The sequence below is a fragment of the Ruditapes philippinarum genome, unplaced genomic scaffold (assembly GCF_026571515.1).
Source record: "Ruditapes philippinarum isolate M1 unplaced genomic scaffold, ASM2657151v2 ctg1028_1_1_1_1, whole genome shotgun sequence".
In the NCBI taxonomy this organism is placed as follows: Eukaryota; Metazoa; Mollusca; class Bivalvia; order Venerida; family Veneridae; genus Ruditapes; species Ruditapes philippinarum.
The window spans coordinates 222089-234409 of NW_026864813.1; the positions used below are offsets into that span (position 1 = coordinate 222089).

Here is a 12321-nt window from a genome sequence, read left to right on the forward strand (position 1 = left end):
AAACTAACCTAAAGATGTCTTTGAAACAAAAAGTGATTTAAGTATAATGTTGTATCATTTGTCTCCTAGAAATTTTGTTATTGAAGCATAATTTCCAGTTATCTAGTCATATCTTTTTTTATAGGTACAATATATTTGTCATTCTCATGTTCTTATGAACATTATAGTTCTTATGAACCATGACAGTATTGAATAAAATCTGAAATCTAATTTATTAAAGGGCAATAGCTGCAATGTATCTAATTGTAACATTTAACACATTTTATTCAGAAGGGAACATTAAAGCTTTCAAATTTTTATAGTTATATGCCATTTGTGTTCAGAGATATGTAGATCAGTATATATATCCATGAATAATAGTGGCCTAGTCCATTTAATATGGACCTTTAGCTAGACAAAGTTTTTGTGCATCAGTTGGGCAAATTATAACAGTGTATTCACGATACATAGCAAATGTCATATACGATATTGTGCATAACAAAAATGCACAATGTCGTACAATTTATCTGAACAAAGTTCATATCGAAGCCTATATGAATTGTGCTAATCTTACCATGTAGCTTGGGACTTAAAATGCTTATTTCACAGATGTAGCTTAAAGTGCAGCTATCTATTGAGGAGCCTAATAGGGTAAATTGAGGTGAGGTCTATTGAAAGTCAAAACATACTGTTTTAGTGGTTCAGTTGAAAGTATATTCTTATTCCTGTGTTACTATATTTTTAATAAATGCAAGCATTTTTTTTTCAAACGAAAATTCTAGTCTTTTAGTCCAAAAGAGGGCCATAATGGCCTTTTTATCGCTCACCTTATTATGAATGCTCAATCCCATTTTATTTAGGCTGTGTGACCTACTTTTTAATCAAAGATGACCCCTATTTAAAAATTGACTTAGAAATCACAAAAACAATCTTTCTCACCAATTCCCAGGATATTTGGATCAAAACAGTAGACTCTAGAGTGTTAAATTTTTTCCATTCATGGGCTGTATGACCTAGTTTTTTACTCTAGATGACCCATATTCAAACTTGACCTAGATATCATGAAAACAACCTGGACTGGAACAGTAGCCCCAGGGGTGCTAATAAGGTTTATTTTATATTTCAGCTGTGTGACCTTGTTTTTGGCCCCAGGTGAAGCATAATTATTCAAACTTGACTTAAAAATCATCAAAACAACCTTTCTCACCAATGTCTAGGATATTTGGATCAAAACAGTAGCCTCTAGAGTGTTAACAAGGTTTTTATATATTTGGGTTGTGTGACCTAGTTTTTGACTCCAGGTGACCTTTATTTACCTAGAAATTACCAAAACAACCAATTTTGAGGATATTTGGGTCAAAACAGTAGCCACTAGACTAGAGTGTTCACAAGACCTCTATTTTTAGATCATGTGACCTAGTTTTTTATCCAAGCCGACCCATTTTCAAACTCATTTGAGCAATTACCTTAACACCAGTTTACATGTATACCCCCTTACAACCTTGTTGCATGGGGTTATATTTAAGCTGGCAACAGTTTGAGAGATCTCTAATGCTAACAATGAAAAGTTGTCAGCTTTTAAGATTTGAGAGTCTCCCATTAACAATTCAACTTCACAAGATGAAGACTGTAATGATAAGAAAATGTACCTTTAAGTTCTACTCATAAGGCAAAGTTTGGAGTCTATTAGCAATAGCTTAAGTATATAATTATACAAGATTATCTTTGGGTATTTAGGTAAATGTTGGAGCATCATATGCTCGAAGTATGTGCTAATGTGAAAAGAGCAAAATTAATAATGTGACATAGGACTCATATGAAAAATAAAACAAGAGGGCCATGATGGCCCTGAATTGGCTCACCTGTATATAGGCCCCCAGGGTGTGGCCAATTTTAACCCAGGGGCTTTTATATGAACAAACTTGGTAGAAACCCATTTAAAGATGTTTCATGATAAATATCTAAGCTCTAACTGTAAGAAGATTTTTTAAGATTTTACAATACACATAATAATTATATGGAAAAACAATGACCCCCCCTCTGGGCAGGCCAATTTTGTCCCCAGTGCTTTTATTTGAACAAACTTGGTAGTCACTTACTAGAAGATAGTTTATGCTTTATATCTATACTCTAGCTCTTTGGGTTTTTTATAAGACATTTAAGTTTTTACTATAAACATATATAGAAAATCAATGATCTCCCGCATGGGGCTAATTTTGACCTCAGAGCTTTTATTTGAACAAACTTGGTAGACACCCCCTAGAAGATGTGTCATGCTTAATATCTAAGCTCTAGCTATTTGGGCTTTTTAAAAGAAGATTTTTTATGTTTTTACTATATACAAATAATGAAAATCAATGACCCCCGGAGCAGGGCCAATTTTGAACCAAGGGCATTTATTTGAACAAACTTGGTAGACACTGACTAGATGATATTTCATGCCAAATATTTAAGCTCTAACTCTTTCTAAAAGAAGATGTTTTAAGTTTTTTCTTTCGGTTGCCATGGCAACCAGAGTTCTGCTTAGAATTAAATTCTTTGAACAATTTTTAAAGTTGACTACCAAAGGAACATTCCTGTGAAGTTTGGATTTAATTAGCTTAGCGGTTTATGAGGAGATGTCGTTTAAAGTAAAAGTTGAAGGACGGACTCCCTACGAAAGCGATCACAAAAGCTCACCGTGTCACTTTGTGACAGGTGAGCTTAAAATAACAACCAGAAGTGAGTGATTGTACAAAGAATTTACACAAATGTCACTGTAACCTTTGATCTAATGACTTAGAATTAACTCACAATCAGATGCCCATTGGCTAAACTGTCAAAGTCCAAGAATACTATGACCAACAACAACAAAAATTAATATGCTTGATACTTCATGAAAGGTTACTCCAGCAATTTCATTTTGAGCAAAAAAACATGTTCACTCCAACTCTAGTAAGACTTGTCAAATTTGCAGTTTACTTTTCTGATACAAATGTCCCATTAGATTAATTACATGTAAGGGTCACAGATTTTGAATGAATACCTATTTTTTCACACTATAACTTTTATATATACTGCTTCTATTAATAAATGTGTTTTGCTCAATATGAGTGAAGATCCTGAGGACTCAGGATGCCAAGCAAACCAGAGCAGGAAGGTGTCAATGCTTAACGATGGTTGTTCCAAGGAATGAATTAAGGGAGTGATCTGACATTTATTTGCAGCTTCCTACACAATCAAACTAGTGTGATTATTTATAAACTTAGTCAGCTGATGACTAAAAATATAACCAACATTCACCAAGTTTTCTTGTTTTCTGCATTTCTTCTGCTCTATCTTTAGACAAAAACATCAACAAAGAAAACTTAAAATAATTAATTGATAAAATATCAAAAACAGAAACTTGCAAATATTTGTTTGTACATACACCTAAAAATTTTGAAAAAATTCATTCATTGTATCTGTTTAAATATCCATTATCCTCATAATAAGGTATCACATACCAATGAGCAATTGTTAAAGCTGTGAGAATGCCTTTAGCGTCAATCATTGTAATTTAGGTCTACATTTATACAATTATCAACTGCCACCAAATAACTTATATAGTATTGGGACAGATATAGCCGCTGCAGCATATATTAAAGTCACCGTCCCTAATGCCTGCATTTTCATTTTCCACTCAATATTTTGTTCTGTGTCTTTCAGCATAGCTTCAATGTCTGGTGCTACATAGACTACATTAGGTTCACTGTTTTCAGAATGTTTAAATGTCCTGTTGGCTAAAGCATGTGAGATATTCTTCATTTCTTTATCAAACAATTCACTATGCTGCTTAACAGCTGCCAGAATCTCTTCAAGCTTAGCATCTTTTTCTATCACTGGTGCCACTGCTTTACCTTTTACATTGCCTTTCTTTGAAGTATCTGTTACAATTCCTTTTTCTGATCGTAAGTCCATTAAAAGCTGGAAAATTTTACCATATTGTTCGTTTATTGTCATCCCCAGATCAACAGTCTTCTCTCTGTATACCTGATTCATATCTGTGGCATCTGTTACAATACCTCTTAATTCTTTCATTCTAAGATAGTTATTTAAAGTAGTTCCAAATATTCCTATAACTGCACCTATAATTGAACCAATTATCCCCATATATTTCATTCTCTCTGCCCTTGCCCTTTCTTTTTCATGACTTTCTCGTACAGCAGAGGAAAGAAGAGCAAACACCCGCTTTTCATTTTCTTCGGCTGCAGTTAGCTGCTCAAGAACCTCCTTTTCTTCCTTTATGATTTCATTCTCTTTAGTAACAAGTTCTAAATAGGTATCAGTACCTCTTTGAGTTTTTTCTATTTCTGAAGCCACACCCTTAATTTTGTTTTGGACAGTGGTTAAAGAATGCTGGGTGGCTCGTCTCTCCTCTTGAACGCATCTGTAATTGGTCTCTGCCTAAAATCATACAAAAATACAAAAGAATTAAACTTTATATTAGAGCAAACTTAGCAAAAATATAAAGGTCAAAACAAAGCATCTTAATACTGACAAACATGTTAATAAACAATATACTTTATGTATGTTGTCCCACCATTGAGAATGATATCATGACAAAATAAAAAAAGTTACATTGATCTTTAAATGACTAGATTTCTGTAACAGATGTAAATTCTGGCTTTAATATTATGGTGATTCCGCATTTTCAGGCTTGTTTGATTTTTAACAAGTGGGTCCAAAGTGAAATTAGGACAATTTTCATATAAAGGCAAAGATCCCTAATAATGTAAATTGATTAACAATTTAAGTACCCATTATATATTGTAAATGCTTCTTCTGGAAACACAAGTTTGCAATGGAAAATTCTGCACTACACTGTTTGGTTTTATGGCATGCCAACACAGAAGTGGACTAAGTAGACTTTGCCTGCAAAGCTAACAAAAGACCACTTTGTGCATTATTTCTGCTACAAACTGGCACCCATGTAAAACCACTGACATTCTGTAAGCTACTGAACTAGTTGGATTGCTTCTCGGCAATCCTCCCATGACAGAATGCAAAGTTGCTGGTGGGATTCAAAGCACAGGGGCGCGAGAGACTAGTGGTTTGAAGTGAACAGATTTAATCTTGAACTGCTATAACTATTATTGCTAAGTAATACTGGCTCATATGTCTAGCCAGAGCACATTTCGAATCTGGTCGCAGCGAAATTCATATGCTTTAATCCTACCCCTCTATCCCTAACCAATAACACTTACCCTAACCCTGGACGGCAACCCTATAAGCAATCTGTACGATGCTAATAGAAACAGAAACTGATAAATTCTGCAAGAAAAAAAATGTGTAAAATAGCTGCCGATATATTCTAAAGTCTAGTCCTTATTTTTTTTATTCCTGATTATATGTCATAACTAACTGATTTATCCTCTGAGAAATAACGAGTGCAGTCATACCGTAGTAACCTGCTCTTGTGCCTGTCGAACTTCTGAGAGCCCAACGAAATCTTCATAAGCGTCTAGCCACCGATTTATTCGTCCGCCGGTCACGGTTTGAAGGGCATCATCCGCTCTTTGATAGCCAGTAATTGACTTGTTTCTCACTTGATAAGCATTTAAACTGCGTTTAAATACATTTAATTGTTTCAGAACATTTTTTCTAAGTGCCATTTTCAATAATTTACAACTTTTAACTCCAAAATTTCATCATCGGTCATGTTACAAATGCGCCTGAATGATCATGATCAGCTGAGAAATGTTTATTGATCGGCACATAAATTAGTTAATATTCGGCCACTATATGTGTATACGGCATTTTCACACTCCTCAAAAACAATCTCACTTATCAGACAAATGATGGCAAGAAAACACACGGGATTAAGATACACAAAACCACATGTCACATAACATTTTTCCCCACTATGTTCAGTTGAATGCGACTACTTTCAATAACGATAATAAAAAAATTAGACTAGGTGTAACATTTACAAACTACCCTATCTAGCAGAAGTGTGTACCAGAAAATATTTATTTACAGTAAAACTTTATTTGCGAAATGTCACACAATATGCTAAAATCTTCAATAAGTCACTTTCTCTCATGTCTAATTAATGTAAATCAATTTAATGTCTAATTTCTTCCTTTAAAAGAATTAGTTATACATGTATTTCAGTATCTTTTGGTAATTCAAGACCAAAACACTTACTTTATCCAGTAGAGCTGTAGAAAAAAGTATTTCAGGGGTACCTGATACAAGTGCCTCACCCTAGTTGCTTAGGTTATGTGGTGGTAGTGGTAGTTTACCTTCCATATCATGGCTGTAAAAAAAACATTCAAATTACCTGAGCACACTTCAGCCACCGCATTGTTCCTGGGAAAGTTGTCAAGCCATTAATCAGAACTAGTTTCCTTCACTTTCACAAGGAACTGATAACTTCTGTACATACCAGAGTAGAGGTACATTGTGAATGAAAGTAGAAAGGATTTGAACCCTGCTTGCCTGATTTACAGTCTAGCACTCTACCTATTGAGCCAACCGGATGGTCTTACTTTAAATAAGATTACAACCTGTATCACTTTTCGGACATCTTTATAACTAATAATATATAGGGCAACCTGTAGCTTTGATATAATTGTGCCTTTCCATTACAAATCAGTAAAAGCAAAGTCTTCTACGTAACCCAACTTATGGTTTGGAATATATACCAGCATTTGATATTTCCAAGTTTTAAGAGGTTATTTCATATATAGGGAAAAACAGAATAAATAAAACCTGTAAGAAATGTAAAAGCAAACTAGTCATACATTTATTTAAACCCGTTTTATCTGAACATAGGCATTGTGGGTGCAGGCCCTGCTGGGACCAAAACCAGGTTACCACATATGACAACAGTATTGTATAGTTCCAGGAATATGACTCAGGAGTGATTCAAATAATCTTCAAGTTTTCATCATGATGAAGCTTAAACTACATGTACAACGGCAGTAATAACATAAAAGTTTGTTAATTTTGACACCATTATAATCTAATACAAGAGCTGTCTGTAGGACAGCACGCTCGACTATTCTAAGTGCTTGATAATAAAAGAGCCTTGATAATTTAAATTTTTTAAGTTTACAAAAGGGCTTATTTTTTTTATAAATTCTTGTTATAGGCCTTAGAGAGTCTAATTAAACAGTATTGGCTTGACTATTCGGAAGGTAATGTCACAAGGGTGTTTTATTGAGTATAATAATACTAATTACCTATGAATACATAAATTTGACAGAAAAGGTACAAAGGCTTGTTATTAAGATGTTTTATCAAGTAAATCACTGCTTAATTATTATGAATGCATAAAATTGTCCCAAAAAAGGCACAAACCCATTAGTAGTTATTGAGATAACAGCTTACAAATGAATTTCTAAGTTGAAAAAGGGGAGAAAAATCAGCCTAAATGCAAGATAGAATTATGGATCTTTGTTAGTGACCTACAATTATGACCCTAAATGCATATGTGAAGTTTTAAATAAATATCTTTAATAGTTATTGAGATATGTAAAACTTGCATGTAAACATTAACCAAGAGACTAAGTAGAAAAGGGGATATGAATCAGCCTTAATGCAAGATAGAGTTATGGAACTTGGTCAGTGACATACAATTATGACCCTCCAATTATGACCCTAAGTGCATGTGTAAAGTTTCAAGTAAATATCTTTGAAGACCTTTAACCTTTAACCAAAATTTCTAAGTTTCAAAGGGGCAAATAATTCTGCAAATATTGCAAGGCAGAGTTATGCAATTTTGCAAACTGATGTACATTGTTACTATAAAAAAGTATTTTAATTTTCAATTGAATATCTCAAGCAATAATTGAGATATTTGACTTTACAAAAAAACTTTAACCAAAATTTCTAAGTTCCAAAGGGGCAAAATTCTGTCAATATTGTAGGCAGAGTTATCCAACTTGTCAATCTGATGTACCTTGTTACTATAAATAAGTATTGTAAGTTTCAATTGAATATCTCAAGCAATAATTGAGATATTTGACTTTACAAAAAACTTTAACCAAAATTTCTAAGTTAAAAAGGGGCATAATTCTGTCAATATTGTAGTCAGAGTTATCCAACTTGTCAATCTGATGTACCTTGTTACTATAAATAAGTATTGTAAGTTTCAATTGAATATCTCAAGCAATAATTGAGATATTTGACTTTACAAAAAACTTTAACCAAAATTTCTAAGTTAAAAAGGGGCATAAATGTCAATATTGTAGGCAGAGTTATCAAACTTGTCTATCTGATGTACCTTGTTACTATTAATAAGTATTGTAAGTTTCAATTGAATATCTCAAGTAATAATTGAGATATTTGACTTTACAAAAAACTTTAACCAACGCAGACGCCGACGCGGACGCTGACGCCGACGCCGGGGTGACTACAATAGCTGTCATATTCTTCGAATAGTCGAGCTAAAAACATGTTCTTAGCTTTATATAAGAGTAAGAAATAGCAAAAGTTTACATTTTTCCGTGGCATCAATAACCCTATTTGTTGTTTTTATTTGTTTCTCAAGTAAGCAGATTCTAACACATTTTTGGTAATACCTTGGCATGCAGTCCACCAAAACTGCTTCCCTAGATAACTAATACCAGTAACTGCAACTGAACAAGTACCGTATTAATCCAACATGATTTTTGATAGGCAAATAACCATAAGACTCAATGTCACAGGTCAACTTTCAAGGACTAAAATTGCCTTATCCAGGGATTGAACAAGCAACCTAGAGTTTATATATCAGATGCTCTCCCTACTGAGCTAAGCTGGAGGACTCATAGCCATGTTTACAACTGAGAGCCAAGACTCAGAGAAACTTTAAAAAATCAGTTTGAATGTATGTTACGTTATGTTACAATTATACTCTCTTATCTCAAAGCTAAAAGCTCACTCCAAAACAAAGAAATGACAAAGACAATTATTTCATAACAGTTTTATTTGAAACAATAACCAATTATTTTTTTCTTTTACTAATTTCATGATGTTATCATAACAGATGTGTATCTTTTTTATTTTGTTAGCACTTTTTTATTTGGTTAGCACTTTTTATTTTGTTAGCACTTATCAAGTTTTTTTAATGCACTTTAAGCTGATAAATTTCATGATTCTTATATCACAAATAAGACGTCCACTACCTACATCTGGGGCAAATAGTAGAAAGTACATGCAGCTAATTTTGTACTTTTTGGTCAGTCAAAAATATACATGTATTATTAAAAAATTGTTACACATATCTAATTGATTACGACATGATTTCAATGTTACACAGCACAGTCTATTAACAAAGAAACAAAAAGGATTCCTTTAAGCAAAATGTGCAAAAAAATCATTAAGAAACATACAGATGAGCAATGTGAAATAAAAAAAGAAAGAAACAAAAACCAAAGTTAAGATAGGCCAAAATTGATACAATATAATATCTATCAAGTGAAAATATAAATTATATCTTCAAATGTAAATTATTGCTTACAAAAATCACTTGACATAAAACAGAAATTAATAATTTCTTAGCATAAAATTTGAAGTCTTTCAAAGGTTAGATCTCCATTATTCAAAGCTACAATAATGTAAAAAATATAAATCACTTTTGATTAAAGCTTCAAATTTCTTTGTATTGCAGGTACATGTGTATATTTTCATTTTCATTTAAGATTTTTTATTCTGAGATGCTTCTCTAAATAAAATATGACATACTGTAATTTCATCAAAATGAATAATAAATACATGTTTGTGCAACATCGCTGTCACTATTTAAGATGAACTATTATATATCCTTATAAGGTAATATGTTATGGTACAATACTGTTTCATATAGATGCTTTTCACATAGCAATTATTACCTCCCCTGGTCATTCCCAATATATTATATTGTTAATATTAGATAAATATCTCACACATTCTATCTATATCATTTTCATGAAAACTAATAAAAACCTTTCACATATTAGTGTTATAATAATGTGTAAAATTTTTTGACAATTAACCAAAATCAGCTATTTATATTAACATTTTCATATTTTGTCTAATTACAGTGTGTATTATATAGAATATTGACAATTATATTACGTAAAATATTGACCCCAAATGTGGCCGTCATTTTTCATTTTTGGCAAGGGAGGTAAATATTGTAAGTCAGGAACAAACTATTATGGTATATTACCATTCTAAAGGGAGGTAAATATTGTAAGTCAGGAACAAACTATTATGGTATATTACCATTCTATTCATCACAATAATTCTTCATACAACACTAGGAATATATCGTCACATAGAGCACTTGAACATTTCCCAAGTTTTTTAAACATAGTACATGTTTATAACCAATATCAAGAAGAACATTGTCTATTTCAAAGTTAATGAAGTTTAAAATGCATATAATATAATGCATGACAAACAATGGGTTGATGCAAAACAATATAATCAATACAAAATGAAGACACAAAAAGTTTTGCATCTATGCATGAAAGTTTATCTTAATCTTGAAGATATTAATTTGCTTAAAATTCTATGATTTTTTGCGAAGAATTAACTTAAAATCAATCAGAAAGTCAATCTAAATTCATCCATTCAAATCTCTCTTTCCTTACATTTTCCACTTTGCTTGGATTTTATAACAAGCAAAAAGAACTTGTAAAATTTCAAGCCTGAAAGACATGGATCTCCACCTCTTACCTGCCATGTTATTACAAAAAATTGTGAATCAGTCTAGTTTACATCAAGACCAGTCCAACTCATTTGAGTTTTTGGACCAGTCTGTCATACAAGCAGAGCACAGTCTGCAAAAGCTAGACTGATTCACCAAAAAGCATAAAGCCCTGCTGCTGAATTCACTAAAAACTTGAAACCAACCTGTCAAAACAATAAACTCTTCAAAACATCAAATAAACCAGAAAAATAATTGTACAACTATTCAGTTATATCAATGTCCATCAACAATGTAAAACTCCTGTATTCATAACAGGCATATTTAAATTCTGTCTGTCGAAAGATCTTTATCATTAAAGAATCACTAACCCCACAAAGTTTGACTAGACTTTTTTGAAAGAACAAAATGATAAGAATCAGTAATACTTTGATGCAGTCTTTAAAATTCCATTTGTATTCAGTATCTGTCAAATACCTCTATCATATGTTTTTTTTTTATTTAAATGTTAATATTTTAATTTCAGTGTTCTAAGAAGTAGACTGGTTCCACAAGTGTTCACTTGTTTACTAATCTGTAGACTGTTCAGAACTGGACTGGTTACACAATTAACGTCTGGTTCCATGAATTGAAGAATCTTTAAAGTCGACTGGTTGTCAGTTTATTGTGAATAAGTTCAGCAGCAGGGATTAACCTCAGCAACCAGACTGGCTAACATCACCACCGCTCCTCTTGGTAACATCTAATACAGTAAATACCTGAAATATGCATTGCCATTGATAAGTTTTCCGATATAAATGAAACTATGAAACGAGCACAGGTGGACTAAAAACTTTCAGAACAAATTTTTTTTAACTAAAACTATTATTATAATTATATTGAAATTTGTAAAAAAATTCATGTTTTTCTATTTTCATCCAAACTACACTTTAAAGAGCATAAATGAGATGCTGAGCAAGTATTTTCAACAGTCATGGTATTTTGCCATATTGAATAAAGAACAAACTATCATGAATGAAGAAGAACGAAGATCTAAGTTCCACTGTGACAAAGGAATGCAAATATATCAAGATTTTGGCCTTAAAACATTGTAGTATGAAATAATTAAACATTTTAAATCCTTTCAGAATTTAATCATTGCAGTTATATAACAATATATGTCAACATATTTGCTCTTCTCAGAAGAGTTTTGTGACATAAAATTATTTTGCTACTGAAGCTGAATAAACTTAAGTAAAAGGATATCAACCATACAGACAGACATAAATTTAAAGAAATCAAAAAAACATTTCCAGTAAGTAAGAAAATAACTAACAGATTTGATTAACATTTAACCTCTTGATAGCAGAAGAATCTCATTATGGGACCAAAGCAGACCAAAATCAGCTGGTACATCCTTTCTGTCTGACCATGATCTGCACCGTTTCCTTTTCTGTCAGTACATACATTGTATTTTGAATTTTCCCCTAAAACTGATGAATGGTTTTGTCCAGACTGAAAGACAGGCAAGCTCATTTAAGACATTTAGGGAGATTAAGGGTTAACAATATCCTCTTACCTCGGAGCATGTGGGATGGATACCTATAGTATCATCAAAGTCAGCTTTGGTTGCATTGAGCTTCATTGCTACAGCATATCCCTGGGTTATCTCCCCTGCATTAGGACCAAGCACATGAAGTCCTATCACACGCATCTGAAAG

The 12321-nt window shown here is 32.4% G+C and overlaps 2 protein-coding genes across 3 annotated transcripts in view; both read right to left on the reverse strand.

Annotated features, from left to right (window-relative positions):
- Nucleotides 1–3351: 3351 nt before the first annotated feature.
- Nucleotides 3352–5700, reverse strand: LOC132726891 (mitochondrial potassium channel-like). Its single transcript, XM_060712301.1, has 2 exons — nucleotides 5400–5700; nucleotides 3352–4404 (listed from the first exon to the last, which is right to left on the reverse strand). The coding sequence occupies exons 1-2, from the start codon at nucleotides 5610–5612 to the stop codon at nucleotides 3541–3543; spliced, it is 1077 nt and encodes a 358-aa protein (XP_060568284.1). The 5' UTR covers nucleotides 5613–5700; the 3' UTR covers nucleotides 3352–3540.
- Nucleotides 5701–8896: 3196 nt separating this feature from the next.
- LOC132726904 (thioredoxin reductase 1, cytoplasmic-like) overlaps nucleotides 8897–12321 on the reverse strand; it is a 36888-nt gene continuing 33463 nt past the window's right edge. For both annotated transcript variants that reach the window (XM_060712316.1, XM_060712317.1), the window contains exons 18-19: nucleotides 12180–12314; nucleotides 8897–11379 (exon numbers count right to left, since the gene is read on the reverse strand). In XM_060712316.1, the coding sequence (XP_060568299.1) occupies nucleotides 11317–11379; nucleotides 12180–12314 (198 nt within the window). In that variant the 3' untranslated portion in view covers nucleotides 8897–11316. The remainder of the gene's footprint in view (nucleotides 11380–12179; nucleotides 12315–12321) is intronic.